This window comes from Hakea prostrata, chromosome 1 (assembly GCF_041222555.1).
Source record: "Hakea prostrata isolate BN-2017 chromosome 1, UWA_Hpros_2, whole genome shotgun sequence".
Lineage (NCBI taxonomy): Eukaryota > Viridiplantae > Streptophyta > Magnoliopsida > Proteales > Proteaceae > Hakea > Hakea prostrata.
This window is the reverse complement of record NC_142600.1, coordinates 41,986,753-42,006,663: the sequence shown is the minus strand read 5'-3', so window position 1 is coordinate 42,006,663 and position 19,911 is coordinate 41,986,753. Positions and strand designations below refer to the sequence as shown.

General features: G+C 39.0%; 1 protein-coding gene across 1 annotated transcript in view; it reads right to left on the bottom strand.

Annotated features, from left to right (window-relative positions):
* Window positions 1-5,623: 5,623 nt before the first annotated feature.
* Window positions 5,624-19,911, bottom strand: part of LOC149028979 (myosin-2-like) — a 50,840-nt gene continuing 36,552 nt past the window's right edge. The window contains exons 23-24 of the mRNA XM_089139875.1: window positions 15,949-16,161; window positions 5,624-7,059 (exon numbers count right to left, since the gene is read on the bottom strand). Of these exons, the coding sequence (XP_088996001.1) occupies window positions 6,601-7,059; window positions 15,949-16,161 (672 nt within the window). The 3' untranslated portion in view covers window positions 5,624-6,600. The remainder of the gene's footprint in view (window positions 7,060-15,948; window positions 16,162-19,911) is intronic.

Below are 19,911 nucleotides of genomic sequence, written 5' to 3'. Positions count from 1 at the left end.
AGAAACCAAGTCTCAACAGTCTTCAGTCAATCTTTACAGAAGGACTTCCGGGAAGATCCTCTCCAGTAGCTGGTTCAACCACGCCTTCAAGAAACTCCTGCATACCTGCAGTATCAGCAGGGGAACCTTGACCCTCTTCTTCCTCAAGAGTTCTCTCCGGATTATCATCTTGCAGCTCACTAACCTCTTCCCGAGTTGTTGCTTCTTCGTCTTCTCCACCCTCCTCTCCTACTTCTTCCTCGAGAGAAGGTTGGGGAAGAGGTTCAATATAATCCATCGCATCAGGAAAAGGGAAGAATTCAAGTTCGGGGAGACCTTCAAGTCAAGGGCAATTGAGCTCATCGTAAATCTGAGGATCCAAGAGCTTCTCCAACTCTAAGGGACGAGGAAGATCCGTCTGCTCCAGAGCCTTTTTAAAAGCAATGCTCATACCTCTTTTGAAGGCGGGAGTAGCAATGGCCAAAGTGAGATTTTTAAATTCTTGAGTCTGGAAGTATTCCTCCAACACACCCCGTCTAGAGGCTTCAGGTCCCAAGGACTCCAACTCTTTTAACTTGTCTCTCAGTTGGGCATTTTCATTCTTCTCTGCCACCAAGAGGGCCTCAGACGCCCTCAAGTCTTCAGTAACCTTCCCGGCTCTCTCTTCTAGGTCATTGACTTTCCCTTTATATTTACTTTTGCTTTTGGAAAGGACATCCCTTTCCTTCTTCAACTTGGCCGCTTTTTCTTCGGCCTCTTTCAGTTTCTTCTCTGCCTCTCCCTTCTCGGTTATAGCAGAGACGGGCCGAACGTTCGACTCCCCGTGGAGCTGTTCGGCCAGCGCTAACTGCTTAGCTTGATCCCGAGCCATACGAAGAGACTCGGAAAATATGTGCACTGCATCAGCAACATATCTGAAAAAGAAATGCTCCCCGATTAAGACATAAATGAAAATAAGGAGGCAGGAGGAAAAGACAGATGAATTAAGAAAAGCACCTGAATCCTTCATTGAAAAACTCCCTATTTGGGAGATTACGTAGATACATTTGGTCAGCATCATTTGTGGCCTCATTCAACCACTGTTCGGCGTACCTGGAATCACCAAAAACGGTGTTAAGGCCGAGATCGCCAGCTGAAGAGGAGGGTGAGATCTCCGAGCCAGGTTCGTCGATACGAACCCTTTTTGGAAGGCGAGGAAGGCCGTCCGCCTTACGTTTCTCAGCTCCTGAGGAAGGAGCTTTCTTCTTTGGACTCTTATCAGTCCTGATCGTTATTGCCTCAGAAGATGGTCGGCCTGAAGGGGGAACTATCCTTGCAGACACGGGAACTTGGGCTGGAGTTTTTGTTTTCAGCACTCCCGAAGCAGATGGTTTGCTGGAAGGCACAGGTTTCCTTCTTCTTGCCTCGTCCATGTTCCCGAGCGCCATCGCCAGTAGGTCATCCTCAGAAATATTGTGGCTCACTGGAAAACAAAGAAGATATACCAGGTCAGCACAACATGGACGAGAATAAAGCAATAAAAACCTCTTACTCGGGGAGAAACCCCATAGCCAAAGCACTAACTCATACTCCATGGAATACCCATGGACTGCGAGTTCATCATCGTCAACCATGTTAATGATGTCAACATATTTCTCCTCCTCGGGATATAGGTCGACCGGGATATTTAGACGATCAATCTTCCCCTTGGGTACTTCCTGGAATTGAGTACGGAAGGGCTCGGGAGAAGGTGGCTTGAAGAAAAGATAAAATTCCCGCCACTTCTTGGTGGTGGACGGGAGGGAGTCTTTCAAAATGAAATTCCCTTGAGAAGGGGAAATTCTCTTGGATAGAAAAAACCAACCACGTTGGCTGTGAGGATGAAGGGAGTAATAATGATGGAACAGGCCAAAAGTCGGGAAAACTCCCAAGGCTTTATAGAAGCCAACGAACCCGATCATGATCCGCCAACTGTTCGGGCTCAAGTTAGACGGGCTAAGCCCGTAGTGGTCAAGCACATCAACAAAAAGATAGTGCAAAGGAAGACGCAGCCCCCCGATGAAGGCATCGTAGTACAAGGGATAAAATCCCTTTGGAGGACTGTTCACTCTCTGACTATCCGTCGGGAGAATGATCTGGTATCCCTCGGGTATACCAAAGCTAAGTTTAAATCTTTCTAAATCTTCAGGAAAAAGGGAACAGAGGTAGAACTCTGGTCCCGAGGAGTTTTGGACAAAATTAACATGCCAAGGACTCAAAGGCTCAGACTCGGCCAGCGCTAGAGCGGCAGAGTCCAGTTTTTTACGATCGGGCTTACGGGGAATAGGCCCCCGAAAACCGCTTGGGCATTGAAAAGGTGGGCGAGGAGGAGCTTTCGATCTTGACGATCGGGAGGTAGATGGAATATCTGTTTGCGGAAAAGCTTGAGAAGTTGAAGCCGGAGGGTCCCGGGATGTGGCAGTAGACTCGGGTCTCAAAACGCTTTCAACGGAAGGGGTGGCGGACTCAGAAACAGCGGCCGGATTCAAGTCTGAATCCCGATTAGGACCTTCTCGGGACTCAACACTGGGAATGGCTTCTATTTCGGGCTCTACTTCGTCCTGAACAGCTGGAATGGTCGGGGTTTGAGCTTCACGTTGTTCTTTGTCCCTACGGAACATCTCAAGAATTTCCCTAACAAGCCAAGGATCGTCGTCTTCAGTAGAACTGCTAGAGGAGCCAGATCGCTCCTCTTCTGAGGTTTGTTCGTGAAGGTCCTTTAGACGATCCTCGGTAAGGTTGAATTTCCGGGTTTGATCACTATCACCTTCACTAGCGTATCCCTCGGCCCGACGACGTTTCTCCCGGTATACGGGAATGGGAACCTTAGGCTGATGCCTAAACCCCCTCAAGCTCACTTTTGGTCTCTTCGGGGCCTTATATTTCCTCGGGGCCATAATGAGGAAGAAAACTTACTCCTTGAAGACGAGGAGGGCTTAAGAGACTTTGAAGTTAGTCGGGATCAATTCTTAGTCGAGAGCGAAGCAAGCAGTGGGAAGGAAACGGAGAAGAGAATCCCTATTTATACTAACCGAATGAGGCGTTACACCCTTTGATCGAATAGTTACACCTATTGATGATCGACGGTTACGAAAGGAAGACGGTTTGACTCCCCGAAAACGCTCATAATGAGCCTACTCGTAGCTGCTTGACGTGTCGTTTGCAGACTGGGCGAGGAACTCGAGGGGAGCCGTTACAAAAGGAAAAAACGGCCGGTCACTTCACGACAGGCATTTAATGCATCTTGAGTTAATGTTTTAAATACTTCCCGGATAACGTGATACAACAGCAAGAGCAAACGATACTCCTTTCAAGGATCGGGGTACTTCCCAAATAATCATCAGTTCAGACGTCAGATGGTTCGACCTCATTACTATCCCGAACTTTGCACACAATGATCGGGATAGGGGGCTTATGATACGGAACCTTTATGGTTAATCGGGTATAACCCGAGTGGGGCTTCACATATAGTCGGGACGTGACCGACCGTGACGGATGAGACGCACATCCCAAATAAGGCGGTCTCTCCCAATAAGGATAGTCAACTCCGCTACCGACTGTGCTAGAGCCAATAACAGAAAGGCGAGATCTCCGGATAGGCAACGGCTCTTGTCGGGCTAACTTACCAAATATATAGAAGGTAACACTTACAATATAAAAGCAATGGCATACCCCTTCGGTAAGCATCCAATACACTTTGAGTATAATCTTGTGTAGCTTTTGCAAGAGACCTCACTCTATTCGTCATCTGACTATGTCATCGGAGGCGGCTGCCCGGCACACAAGCCGGCCCGCATCTAACCTTTCTTGCAGGACTCATTGTCCCAGATATGAGAGGAGGCTCAGTCGGATCCAGAAGCATAATTGATCCGCATCATGATGAATTATATCTAATAGAATAATAAGTGATCACCTTAGATGATGTGTGATCAAAAGCAAACGTGGCAAATGTCCTTACAAATGGATTAAAATATAAATCGAGCATTCAAAATTGTAGGGGAAATGGGGTTAAAGACCATATAGGTAAGTCTTAATCTAATTTTATGTTATTTTGAATTGTTCAAATTTTATCTAGCCATAGTTAACATTCATGATAATTTACATATTTCAGATACAATTTGGTAAGATTGTGGAGTGGAGTATAAAAGTTTTTGTGAAATCATTTTACATTAATGATGTAGCAACCTCTGTATGAAGCTTGATTACCTTATTATTCCAAACAAGGAATATAAAAATTGTTGATATGTTTCAATGATGTTATTGTTATTTTTATATCATTCAACATCTAATGATATGTCTTCAATAGAAATATTTGTCATTCCAAATTTAATGATACAACCGATAACTATATTGGGCATGATAACTATAACATTCTAAATTGAAACATAAAATGGTTCGTTGTAAAAGAAATCATTTAGATCTTGTTCTTATATAGAACCTTGATGAGAATACGAATGATTTTTCAACCATCATGTGGATTGTCCCAAGTGTTTTAGTTAACTAGATACTTATGAAATGATTGAATTCATATATTATGAAATTCATATTTGATAAATTTGTAATTTGCAATAGATGAGCAAATCCAATCCTAGGGATTGATGGAAATATTTACTTAACAAGTAAAATCAATTGAAGTTGTCAGGATGGATATCGACAAGAATGATTCACTTTATGAGTAAGTCGTTCAACGATACAAGGAGCAGTTGTATTGTTCTTTGTGAGAATAGGTAATTCACTTTTAAGAAGAACTTCTAATTAGATTGGTTTAGATTTGTTCTAAAACTCATGTTTTGATTCAAAGTGCTTATTTGGATTTAATTGGATATTGTTTTATTTGAAAAATTATAAATGATTCTAATATTCATGAGTTTGAACATTACATTTTTGGACTATTGCTTGAGCCATATGTAGAACATAGGAAGAGATTGTTGAGGTATTTGAGTCATATACAACTTATGGTTAAGGTATTTGACTTAACCCAACTAATGTTCTAATATAGATCATCGGATTAGTTATGATCCAACGATGTAATGAGCCATATAAGAGAGTCCAATTAGCCGTAGAACCTAGTGTAACTCTATTAATTTTCGTTGGAAGCATCAATTTGAGTATGCCAAACTAGATACTCAGAGTGTAATGCTTTAGGCTGCATTTGTTTGCAAAGGTGGGGTGAGAAAAAATGGGTGGAAAAAAAAAACATCTGGATCCCATATGTAGTGGGGTGAAGGAGAAGGAAATGAAATGAAGGGATTTTGTGAAACGTGTTGATTGTGGATCCTACAGTTTACTTTTCCACACATTTTGTGAAGTTTTGAAAAGGTTTGGGGTAGGAAAGTTGAAACATCAATAGACAAGTTTTCTTAATTTAAAGAAAATTATTTCTAATTTTCCCACCCCAAGCAACTAAAAAATTTACAATTTTAAGATTGAAAGGAAAATTTTGTTTTATTCAAGAATTTTCCCACCCATTTTTTCCCACCCCCACCTTTATTCCATCAAACAAATGCAACCTTAAAGCAACTTTGTGGTTAAACCCTAACATCAACCGTTGTAATAAAGATTTGTTTGCTTTTAGATGCATTTTCGAAAAAAATAGAAAAAGGTGAATCATGGGGGATGAGCTATGCTGGGAGCACTTGGGAGTGCAATACTCTACAGAAGTGCGTGAGAAATGGGCGAGAGTGGACTTCAAGTTACATATACAGTCCAAAGCTGGAGGCCAGATCTACTCAGAGTCAGAGAGAGGGGCTTGCCTATTTGGGCATGAGTATCTTGGCAGTCTTGCAGATCCAAGTTTTGCTCATGAGACTCGTGCGTGAGGGAACAATCTTTAATCTCTACCCTGGCAGAACAAACTTTTGACCACTTGGGACTTGCGGATTATCCATTCAAAACGTTGACAGTTTTGGTTTGACTAAAACCAAAGCGTTCCACTAGAGGCTGATGGGAGGGCTAAAATTTCTTGGAGGTAGGCACGGTTCGTCACTTAAATATTAAGTTCTAGCCATTTTGAATTAGCCAAGTGGCAAACTAAACTTTCAAATTCCAGAATACCCCAGGAGAATGCATAACTATTGAAATTCAAAAACGCTTTGATTGCCACATCATCACCCACATGTTACAGTTACAACCAGAGAGTCAATCTCTGTGACTCATAACTTATATAGTTACTGCTGCTTACAAAACAGGACAAATCCCTCAGATATTATCAGGTTACAAGCATATATAGGGGGATGGATTGCAGACTAAAGCAGAATATACAAAAAGAAAGCCTATAAACCTCTTGACTATAAACAAAAACTTTCGAACCCTCCTCAACCATGGAAATGGTAGTATACAACCGAATGTCCAGCGCCCACCTCCTTTCTCTCAACCCCGGCTGTTTTCACATAAAAAAATGCTTGCAGGAAGATGACAGCTGCACCAGAAAATGGCCACCAGCACATTGGTGCATCATTTAAATGGATCACTGTTCAACGATGCTCAAGGGTCCCCGTTTCTGTTCAAACCTGGCTCCGCACACTTCATACATTAGCCAGTGCAGATTGCAGTCTACAGCTGAAGCAGTAAAGGTGACAAATAGAATTTGTCCAAGTACAATATTTACAATAACTTCATCCCCTTCCCCCACCATTTCTTACGGCTTTTCTCCATTTCTGAGTTCCCATGCTTATGAAGTGTAACCTTTGTCTCCCGTAACCTAATTTTAAACTCTTTCTTCCATGTCTGAAACCTGAGCTTGAGCTTCCGAAGCTCATCATCAGTGTTCAGACTGGAATCAGGCTGCCCTGACTTTACAAGATACCCTGTCTCTTCCTCAAATACTTGCTTCCTTTGTTCAAACTCCTTTACCAGGTGGCTGACTGCACTGAGCAAACCATTCGACCCTTGTCCAGGTACAAAGTCAGATTTGTGATTAGGCAAAAGGGTGCTGCCACCAGGAGTCAACGCCCCCAAAGATGTGGTATCCTCAGTACCAAAATAGTGACGTAAGTCAGCCCTTCCAGGTTGGCCCTCAATTTCATCAGCTGCAAGGCTCTTCTTGGCTGCAGCTAGACTAACCTGCATCAACCCCCCATAACTGAAATTTAGTCGTGTGCTGGAAAGGAAGGAATAGGAATAGCTTGAAAAGAGTGGAAAACAACAGGAGCCTGTTCCCCTAAAGAGAGGGCCTATGGAGAGTGAAAGGGCAAAAATTCAAAAGCAGTATCTCAGAAGAGAAGCCACTTACATAGAATATATAAAAGGGCTTTAGGATGAAGTTTAAAACAGCGAACTTATTAAAATACACATAATATAACATACTTTGGGAGGATGAAAGGCAAGAACACGGGGAAGTAGAATTTCATAAGGAGATATATTCAAAACCAAGGATGCTACTAAGGCTTGTGATTCATCAAAAAAATAGCAATAACAAGAGCATCAAACTAGAAACAATGTGATCAATTCTACGAAGCAATGTGCTTGACACAAGCAAGCTAACGGCCAATAGATTACTGGTTAAAAGAAATTGGAGCTCTCAATATACAAACTCTTCTCGTCTCCATCAAAGTGATCAATTCACAGTCTACTATCAAATTGAGTACAAATGTCATTCTGTAGAAATTTTAAAACCAAAGTAAACACTATTGTTGTGTTTTGACAAGACTCACTCAGTGTGGGAGTAGTCATAAACAATAAAACAAAATATAGGGATAACCGAATAATGAAGAGGTGAGAGTATTTTTCCCAAAATCAGAAATCATATGTGAAAAAGGATAGTAGACGGGTCACAAAAGTAAAGACAATGAGAATGACAATGCTAGGCAAACAAACATGGTTCACATTGAAAGACATGGGAAATAGAAATAGAACAAAACAACTAGGGCAGATTTCATTTCAAAACAATAGAAGAGGGATGTCCTATGTGTTTAACAATGTCAAGTCATACTGCACTGACACCGTACTAAATATCAGAACCGTTTTGGTACAGTAATGGTATGCATACTTGTATGTTTTGGTATTCAGTACGATAGTGGTATGAGCCTATGAGGTAAATTTATTTGATACTGTAACAAATACCAGTTTCATACCCAATTGACACCCATATTTTGACTTGATGGCAGAGCATTATACAACAACAATAATAACAAGCCTTGTCCCAACTAAATGGAGTCGGCTACATGGATCCTTGCCTTCGGATCAGCTCTATTAGAAGCCATACAAGATACAAGGCCAAATCATGCATATCCTTTCTCACCACTTCTCTTAAGGTTCTCTTACGTCAGCCCCTAGTTCTTCTAATTCCTTCAATCCAAATTAAGTCATTTCTCCATGCAGGGGCTTTATGGCCCTCCGTTGAATGTGGCCATACCACCTCAATCGGCGTTCTCGTAGACCAACTCTAATATGATCATTCCTTATCATTCTTAGCTTTGCCACTCATCCATCATAGCATCCTCATTTATGCTACATTGAGTATATCTAAATGATATTTCTTAACAACCCAACATTTTGCACCATACATCATAACTAGTAGTACAACGGTCTTTTAAAGGAATATGTCGATCACACAAGGCCCTCAATGCACCTCTCCACTTCATCCACCCTATTTTAATTCTTTGGAAAACATCATCCTCTATATCACCCTTCATGATTAAGCCAAGGTACCTAAAACAATCATCAAGTCTCTTTCTCATCAAATTTCACCACCTCATCATCTGTACATTCAAAACCAAAGTTACACTCTAGATATTCTCTCTTCGTTCTACTTAGTTTAAACCATTTAATTCCAATATATATATATATATATATATATATATATATATATATATATATATATATATATATATATATATATATATATATATATATATATATTTATTTTTTTTCCTTTTGTGAGGGGGGGGGGTTCAAAACTCATATCTCATCTACCAAAACAATATCAGCAAAAGACATACACCAAGGAACCAATCTTAAGGTTCATCCGTTATAACTAAATTGATCCTTGATGTAGGCCAACTGCAATCGAGAACTCACCACCTTGTCCCCCCACCGTTCCTACACTTGCCACTAAACCATCATACTTTAATTATGTCACACATTTAATTGCAATATTTTGTAACATACTCCCATTACCTTGCAAGGGGGGTAGTTTCACGAAGTGAGCCCAATTCAGATAATTGGTATTTTATACAACTTAACAATGGATGGCTGAATGTTTGGGTTGTCAAAGGCAATCAAAATTGGGTTTAACACTAGTCGATTTCTTGAACCACCAGCCAAGGCCTCCATTGGTCTACTGACCTCCAATGTTATGCGAGAGTATACTCAGAAAGCTGGTAGGATATCAAACCAAATGAGCAGCATGGTATACCCAAAACACTCCTTCCCAATGCTCACACAACAATTCCAGCCAGCAAACAAAATTAGAAACTTCAATTATTTCATGTCAAGTTGTGGCTTCATCTCTTACAACTTACAACCTCCAAATTGTATTAACTTACCAACAATAGCACTAGATTGCCTCAAGCTTAGCAATCAAGGTGAAAGAACAGCAAGCGAACTAGAATCTAACAGTACTAGAGGATATTAGAGAATCAAGTTGCAAACCAACAACTCAATTCCTTTGCAACAGAGGTAAGGAGGGCCTCAGCAAAAATCCTATGAGCCTGATCCCAACTCCAACTGATCCTGAAAGGACAGACAGGAATTACTGGGTGGGCAGTACACATATTAACCCTCAATCATAAATCTGTCTTTACGGCTTCAAAATTTCATCACTATGTGTTCTGGTTGATGGGTGAACAGCTTGAATAATGCTCCCTACATGGCACAACCTATATTGGAGCCCTCTACCCTTCCAGAGTTCCAAAAACCAGTGGCAAAATGGAGAGACGAGTTGCTGGTCTATTTGCAACCCAGCCCCGAAACCAAGCTCAACAGGACACAAGGACAAAAGATGTCAGAACAGAAGAGGAAAAAAAGGTTTAAAAAAAGACAATACATAAAAATGCTTGGCAGAGAATTAATTTCTTTCCCCTAATCCCTGTACCTAATAACATGTGAATACCATGTAAGATCATAGTAATACCCTCACTCCCTGCCCCTGCCTTCCCCTCCCCCCCCCCCCACCACAAAAAAAAAAAACCCTCCAAAACCCAGTGCCAAAGGTGCACAAGCAGAGTCCATGATAATGTAAGAGAACCTTGGGAGGAAAAAATAAAAGCTCATTTAACAAATCACCCATAATACCCTTACTCCATGAACTCAAAACATACAACAAAATGATTGGTGTTGGAGAGGAATGTAGAGATCTTCAGTTGTCTAACCCTGAAGAATGAAGAGGAAACCAAGGTTTATAGAATCTTCAGAAAAGAATACATCCTAATATCCTTGGCAGGTTGAATTCATTAGACTAAAATTTTGGGTGAAGTCCCACTTTTCCTTGGATAAAATATGAGCACCTTCAAATCAAAGAAACGCAATAAATGGCTATGGAAATGTTAACCCTTCAGAAAATGATTCTTCACTTGGGATGATATCACAGCCTTTCATAGTGTTATTAGACAGCCCTCCAACCTCTACCTCTTCATTGTCTTAATCAATTCGCAACTATCTTTATCAAAGTTGATCCTTCAGATAATAGTTCCTCTGATGTAACCAGCCAGGATCACTTCAAGAAGAATCACAAAAGAGCCTAGGGCAGCATCTCCTAGGGGGCCCAAACCCTATCAAGGGCAATTTTGTCATTTTACCCCCTACTTTTGAGTCCTAGTAAATTCAGCCGAGTCTAGAATGTTTTTAAGAGTCCATATCTATTTTTGTTTTGTTAGTTGGAGTCCTATTTGTAGAGTTAATGATAGACTTCCAGTCTAGGTAGAATTATTTTCAGTTGTACGCTTGGTTTAATTATGACTCAAGTTTGTTGAGTCCTAGTAGAGTTTCTTAGTTTCAGTCTATAAATTCAGAGTCCAGGCGCTTGTAAATATGCAATACTGATGATTAATAAAAATTCAGAAGAGAGAGTTTGCAGCCAGAGAAGTGTGATGATGTGTTTCAGGGTTTCCGAGCTTGAGGAAACCCTGCAGCACCTTTAGTGGGTGATTTTATTCAACTACTTTCAATCTCCAGCAACAAATCAGCAAGTAAGCATTACCACTACCCCTCCCAACTCCTATCCCCTTTTTCTCTCTCTCTCCCATTCTCTCTCATTAAGCCTGTGACACCTGGAGTTTTTTTGTAAGACCCTACAACCCATAGTTCATCATCCCTCATCAAAATCACATTCCCTTCTGAGTTCTAGGAGTATCATCACCCCTGTCCCCTTGACCTTCGACCTTAATTGGATACCTAAGCCTAAGACTGAGACCCAAGTTTTTCTTCTCTCGTTTCCACAAACCCTGAAGCCTAGAATTTAGATCTGGAACTTGAAACAGTAAATATAGAAGTAAAATTTCATCAACAACAGCCTTAACTGAACCTAGTAGACTCTCCCAACAACCCTAGATCAGACCCTAAGCCCAAACAACCCAACCACAGGGTTTAGAAGGGTTTTTCCCCTAGCCTTGCTACAGTGCACCCTAAAACCCTCATCCTTATGCATAGTTGTCAAGGCGTCCTAGCGGCCTTAGAGGGCCTGAGGCGATACTCGCCTCAGTTGGAGCCCATAAGGCGGTCGCCTCGACTCTTGAGGCGTCGCCTCAGGCTAGCCTCAGACGCCTCAGACCCTAAGGCAACCGCCTTATGGGATTTTAAAAAACCACCATTTTTTATTCCAAATCAAAGGCCAAAAATAAATTGGAAATTAGATTCCAATTGGGAATAATCTAATGGTTGAATGCTTATACGAATGTTACATGGAATACATGGGATCATTTGTAACATTAATTCATTAACGTTTTGCAACGGCCTCCGGTGATTTTGTTCACCATCTTAGGCCACGGTATGTCGCCAACATGCTTTTTTTTTTTCTTCTTTTGTGTTTTAACAATGTTATAAGTTGCTACTCATTGTTTAATTTCTGTTTGGAGATTATTAACTGATTATTTACTTCTTTGTGACTTGCAAACTGCAATTAAAGTTTCTATTGTGGTTCTTGTGACATAGCTACTTCTCTGTGACTTTCACGTGGTTGTTATTCATGTAATGTTCTGATGTCATACTCTGAACCTGCTATCTGATTACTGCATCCTATCCTACTCCAAGTAGTATTTGATTACTGTTGTTTAAAGGTCATTCAACATCTTTCATACTCTGAACCTGCTATCTAGTTACTGCATCCTATTCCTACTCCAAGTAGTATGATACTTGGAATTTATTTAGGACCTACTATGTGTGGTTTGTAGTATGTTGGATGACTTAAGGTAGGCTAAATGGCTAATATTAATTTTTTTATTATATATAAGATAGGTTTATAATGAATTAGTGTATGAGATGTACACTAAAAAGTAAAAATTTCACTTAAAATGCCTTGACCGCCTCAAAAGCGCCTCGTCGACTCATCGCCCCAACTAGCTAAAACCACCTCGCATCGCCTCGTCGCCGTGACAACTATGTCCTTATGAACCCTAACTTACTGCTAAAGCTTATTCAGAAGATCTTGAAGACTAGCCCCTAGATCTGGGGTTACATCATTCTCACTAGGATTGATCACAACAATTCATGGTATCATGGAGCAGTTAGACAGCTTCTCAAGCTTTTCATCCTCTACTTCATCTTCTCAATTAGGTACTTAGTTTTCGTCCTCCATTCATCTACTTGCAAGGCTACGAACCACAAGACTGATATGGCAAATTTTTTAGATTCCTATTTTGTGTGTTCAAATAAAGACAAACCAAGGATTGTTAGCAGTTATCTGTCACCTATTTCTAAAAATGTTAGTAGTGTGTTATATCATCTACACCTCTTGATGCTGTTCACCACTTCTATAGTTCACAACAAACTTCTTCCCTATTAATAACGCAATCAAATCATTGAATAGATCATATTCTTTCCTTCTTTATTGCTTTTCAGGATCTGGTGACAAGGAGGACTATTAACACCAGACATGATAACCCTCCTATGATCCTTGCCCTGATGATCAAAGTTAATATTCCATCCTAAACTTAAGAGTTAAATCCAACAACTGTTGACAGAAAGGAAAAAAAGGCACATGAACTAATGCTATGGTCAATTTTGAATATCTCGGCTATTGTAATTGCTTAATAACCTACAATCTTCTACCTCTAAATCCAAGAATGTAGTTGAGCCAATAACTGATCCTAAAAGTTGAAAGGGGGGGGGTATTGTATGAGAATTTAATATAAATCAGAAAAAATGGTACGGGTACCAAAAGAAATGGTTGATCATCTACGACCTGTTCCTATGGGATGCAAGTGGACATCTCAACTAAACACTGAATTCATAATTCTAGACTGGTGGCTAAAGGATACCATCAGGTTTATAGACTATACTATCTAGAAGAATTTGTTACAACAGCTAAGATCAACTCAATCAAAGTTCTATCATCCTAGGTGGCAAAGCATGACTGGCCATTCTACCAATTTCATGAGAAGAATGTTTTCCTTTATGGTGACCACAACATTAAATGTATTGCAACTTCCCGCTGGTTCTGAATTCCCAAGATAGACAGTATAATGTGCAAGCTAAGAGATAGAAGATCTATATCAGGTTTCAACTAAGAACCAATTCCTTGTTGCTAGATCAAATGCAAAGACAGAGTTCATGAATGACTATTTTGAAGAAATTGGTTCATTAATTAAGATTGAGATTGATTGCTCTAGCAAAGCTGCTATTCTTACACAACATGATTATACAAAGTACATAGAGCTTGACAGTCACTTCATAAAGGAGAAAATTAACTCTAGGACTGTCTACACATCTTTAGTGAAGAATGAAGATAGGGAGATCAATGGCTGATGTTCTGAAAAGCAAATCAATTCTCTGTTGTTTCAAATTCTCTTAAAGCAAGTTTTGCAGTTATGATGCTTATACCATAGTAACCAGGGCAACACAAGGCAGTGGAAGGGTGCCTAGGTGCTTAGGCAACAAGGTGCCTAGGTGTTACTTTTTATTTTGCCAGTTTTCCAACATTATTTAGTATTACTAGAATATATAATCAAAATTTACATGAAGCCACATCAAGTCATCAAAAACAACAGTAAGTTGCACAAGGTCATAAAAAGTCAACATTAAGTCACACCATGTCATCGAAAATCAACATCAAAGTAGAAGACAACAAAAGTGAAGAGCAAGATATGGGAATTTGATACAATCAAAACATAAACCAACACAGAAGAAGAAGACAGGAGAAGAAGCAAGCTGTTGGAATATGAATAATCAACACATTTATTTGATTTACATAGTTGTTAAAGTCGCTCATTGTCCAGATGAACAAGGCAAACATTGGATATGTTTTTCTTAGCATAGTTGTCAAGGGCCAAGGCAATCCAACCTGTTGAAAGGGTGCTTAAGTGCTTAGGCAACTGAGGCGACTAAGAATAAATTTTCATTTCTCTTTGTTTCTAACATTATTTAGTAATGTTACTATTTATAATAAAAAATCAACATTAAGCCACATCATGCCATTAACAAAAGCATTATGTTGCTTGCATCAAGCCATTAAAAATCGACATAGAACTAAATGATGGAAGCATCATGTTACTAAGTTATTGGAAGTTTGAAACAATTAGAACAGGCAATTGGGTTCATCTTATTCTTGGAGTTCGTCATAAACATGATATTTTTAGTCTCAAATTTTATTTATAATATTCCTAGAAAATATAATGTTATATGTTAGTAACTAAAGCACCCTCAATTTAGAAAAATCTTCTCATTCTCCAAGAAGTTTGACTGGTCAAATGATTTTAATTACCCATGAGAGTTTCTGCATTAGGTAGAGCACAAAACCAACTTTCCAACAATTCCAAGATCAAAAGATCCGATTACAGTCAAACTTTATTTGGTGCACGTGAATGCTATCGAAATCACTTTGAATAAATAAATAATAAAAAAAAAAAAAAAAGGGAAAGGATTACAAAACAAATGAATAGTTTACCATACTTCTAGTTTTAGCAATGTTTATCATATTCAGGTTTAGGAATTTTTAGACTCGAAAAAGATCCCAACACTAGAAAGTTGAAAGTTTCAGTATGTAAACTGTCGGGAGGCTGGATTTTGATACTTTTTTAATTTGACATGTAATCCTTTTTTATCGGATTCAAATAACAAGGGGTATAACTCACCAAAAGAATATAGGGGTAATTTCTCATATATGAATAGTATCTTAGGCAAATGAAATACTAAATACAAAAGAATTACTTAAATGATATGAGGCATAAATCTGATTTGTGGAGGAGCTAGTTGCCACTTCTTCTTTTTTTAAATGTACACAAATGTTGTCAAAATCACTCTGAATGAAAATAACTTTTAGATATCCTAAATATCTAACCACACTTCCAGATGTTAACAACTTTTTACCTTGCTATGATTTATGATTTTTTTAGCTTTTTCTTGGATTCAAATGACAGGTTTTTGCTTACATAAGAATAATATCTTCTACGAATGAAAACAGTTACTTTAATTGTGTTTGGAATACATAAGTGCTAATATTACATTCAATACCACCAAAACCAATGCAAGGCACCTTGTAACAAGGCAATAGTTTCCTAGGGCCCCAACAAATGATGCCTTGGCATATGATTTACTCCCAAGTTTGAGGTGAAGTGCCAGAATACTTGCAATAAGGGGATCATGGGAATAGTATGTATTTTATGGAAAAACATTTATATGTATAGAGCCATAATTAAATTTTCATTTTGAACTCTAATAGTTGGCAAGAGGTCGATGGTTCTCTCAAATCTATTCTCCATAAATCCCCTCTGGGCTCTTCTTTTCACTCACTTACATGGTATCTTGCAACTAATTTTTTCTCTAAAAGTAATATTTGAAATATAAGGGTGCAGTAGGTACCTGCAAAGATGTCATTTGTTTTTGCCATGTCTCCTCCAGGGATTTCATCTTTGCCTCATTATTAGACCACCTCACCTCAAACTGCTTAAGTTCTTGCCGCAATGCAGCATTTTCCTCTTCTTTTTGTCCTATTATCGCTTCAGCCTCCAAAAGCCGCCTTTGGAGTTCTGCCAAAACTGAAGACTGAACCTGAACTTGCTCTTGGTCCTGAACCTGTCAACCAGAATTTTGTTTTCAAGGTGTAAGAAGCAATACTAAAAAAAATGAATCCCTTACTCACTATTCATTTTCTCAAAATTATATCAAAAGAAAAAAGAAATCATTCTATACAGACCGAAAGTAATACACAAACAGGTGCCTCAGAATCCTAACTGCAAGAATCAAGAGGATATCCATATGCAGAACATGAAAATAAAATTCCCTAAGAAAAGGGGGATAATGTATGCATCTGGCTTTTCCATCCTCCAACCACCTTCAAGTACATATATCACTCCTCACTGGTGCATTCTCTCGTCTTTGTTGTTCAATACCTAGCCATCTCAACTGATCCTCGTATTTTTTGGCATAGCTCCCTAGTTGTCAGAAAAGTTATTTTTATTATACAGCATCGTTTTACTCTCACCACTTATCAATCTCAATATTCACATTTCCAACACATTCATTTCATGTACAATTTTCTCCTCTGTAGTTTTATTCACTGAAATCAAGCACCCTACATCACAGCAGCAGGTCTAATAGCCATTCCACAAATTTTAATCTCTAATGAGAAATGTGGATTCTGCAGCCCTCCGCCCCCTCTCTCCCCAAGAAAAAAGAGAGATGCCAATTATAGATCGTCTTATTGGACAAACATAAAGCACCTTACAGCATTCACTGCAGGTTTCATAGCCATCCTACAAAGTTTCTCGATCTACAAAAAACGTTGATTACACAAGATTCCATAGATTCCTTCCACTTCCACCCTCAAGCTCTAATTCCTTGGAAACACCTATGATTTTATCTTATTTAATCATGAGTGGGCCAAGATGATATGAATAAGCACTCGTTGTGGATTTATTGATCATTATTGTTGACAACTCCATCCCATTCCCATATTTTCTGTCATGCATCTAATTATCTTAAAATCTTTGAATTCCAAAACATTCTATGATCTAATTTAGCATCCAATTCTCTACTCTCATCAATAAAATTACAGTATCAACAAAAAATACAATGAGGTTCAATCTTCTCCGTCTCTCAGCTCATCCAAGACAAGTGTAAGTTATTCAACCATTGTTCCTCGTGGGGAACACTCTGTAAACTTCACCATACCTATCCTTAATTACTTCTTTGAACTCTACCACCCCCCCCCCCCCCCCCCAAAAAAAAAAAAAAAACCTTTAATATACCTTTAATAAACTTGCCTAGTAAAGTTTACTTTCTGTTTCCTTGTTGCTTGCTTGACAGGTTGTTTTGGTAGGATAATTTCCTTTTTAGTAGATTTGGGAGATCCTATGTAATCTATGCATATTTGCTTTTACTTTTTGCTATAATTAGTTTAGGGAAGTTTTCCTAAACTAAGAGTAACTTGCAAACTATAAATAAAGCATAATAGGGAAAAGTCTAAGGTATGTGAGCCCTCTTCCTCTTTCTCCATTTCACCTTCTCCTTCTTTTATACTTTCTTCTTCTTTCTGAACTTCCTTTCAGTACCTAGGCTGAGTACAGGTACTGAAATCCTAACATGGTATTATAGCATCTATAATAAGCTTAGGGAGTGCTTCTCTCTCAACATTGATTAATTTTCTCTCCTTTTTCCTTTCTACCTGGTGGGAAACCACCCCTTGCTGCATTAATGATATATTAGATCCGTCTTCACAATTTAAGTGATCCATGTACCTGCCATTACCAGTACTGCAGAATTTGAGACCGGTGAAGTTTTTTTTAACACAGGAAAACCAGTCGAACCTATTAAACCCCTGCACCAGCCTGAACAACATCTATTCTACTTTCAATTGACTCTATTTTGGTTATCTGGACTGCATGGACAAAATTATTTTATGTGATTTCTTCAACTGATACTGACCTTCAATTGGTAACCTCAATGCCATACCCTGATTGGTTTCATTGCTGCTACCAGATTGCTTTTATATGGTTTCCTACAAGGTGCTATTTCTGCCCTATGTTTGCTACAAACCTATATACCAGAATCGACTTTAGTCTGGTATTCTTTTGGTAGATAGGATAAGATACTAATACTGCCATCGTTTTGTTGCCCTGGTATTCTACTGTCATATTACCACTGCTAGTATTGCTGCAGCCCCATGGCTTATTGAGGTTTCTTTGCCCCGAAAATTTATTTTGATGCCATATTGGGTTATGCTGCAAGATATACTGATGCTGCCCCTGTTTTATTGAACTTTTCTGCTCTAGAAGACTCTTTTGATGCCGTATTGGATTCTGCTTCAACTTATACTACGTCAGCCCCTGTTTGTTAAATTTTTCTGCTCTGAAAAGTTATGTTCATGCCATATTCCCTTCCTATTGCTTCTATTACTGGTTTCTAGTACTACAAGTATTTGGAAGGAAAATAAATTGAATGGTACCATAATTCTACTTTTTTAGAATGTGTATGGTACTTTCATTGCTGCTACATGGTTTATCGCAGTTATGTTATGAGTACAAATTTCGCTATTGCCCTATTTGAGTTGTTGCTGGTGGTTCAGAACTGTACTCTATAACATGGTTCCTTCAAGTACCCAAATAGTTCCTCAGTAAGACTTTGAGATGCCACTATTTGTCCACTATAGTGGTACACCTGAGTGGGAGATTGAAGCCTTAGTCTATATCTACACAAGTTTTTTTCGGAGTATTTCTTATGGAGACTTTTATCCTAAGATGGTATTCAACAACAACACCTACCTACTAGGTCACTTCTACCTACCTATTCGGTCACTTTTACCTATCTACTTGGTCCGCTGTAAGTTAGTAACCCGTATTGTCTTTACCTACCTACTTGGCCCACAATAGCATGTTGTCCTTTATCTACCAACTTGGTCCGCAACAACTCATATTGTCTTTTACCTACCTATCTGATCCGTACTAACCCATATTGTCCTTTACCTACCTACTTAGTTCACAATAAACTTGGGCAGACCTTTAGTTAAGGCTCTATTACTACTTACTACTTGCCCTCTCGCAAAAAGCGCATGTGCAAACATTGGAGCTGTGTTTTCTAACTACTTATGCGAACATTGGAGCTTCAATTTTACCTACTTGTGTGGATATTGGAACTGCACATTTTACCTTCTTTGATGGAGACTCCTCCCTACTACAAGCATTATTTGGATAGTGCTCTTGATATTATTGCTGCTACTATACTTATGGATATTATTCTTATTGTTTGATGGTTCGTTTGACATAAAGATTGTTTACTTAAGTTGTTGTTGATTATCTCTTGGTGAAGTTCTTTCAATGTCTATCGGCATCTATTATTGCTACTAATGCTTAAGATTGATGAAATCTTTTTATATCTTCTTGTTATTCCAAGCTAGAGCCCTTGATTTGTATGCTCCAACTTGAGGGGGAGTGTTGATGATTACATCTTAGCATGGCCAAGATATCGTGGATAATCTTGGGCATGTGTTGTAGTTCAGAAGTTGCCTGGTATAGTTTACTTTCAATTTTCCTTGTTGCTTGGTTCACAAGTATCTCCCTAGGATAGTTCCCTTTCTAGTAGATTTGGGAGATTCTATGTATTCTAAGCATTTTTTTTTTCTTTTTGCTGTAATTTAGTTTAGGAAAGTTTTCCTAAATTAAGAGTAGTTTGTAACCTATAAACAAAGCATAATAGGGGAGCATCTAAAGTATGCAAGCTCTCTCTCTCTCCCCCTTCCACCTTCTCCTTCTGTTCTTCTTCTTTCTAAATTTCTTTTCAAACCCTAGGTTGATTACAGGTACTGAAATCCTAACATAACTTCTCTAT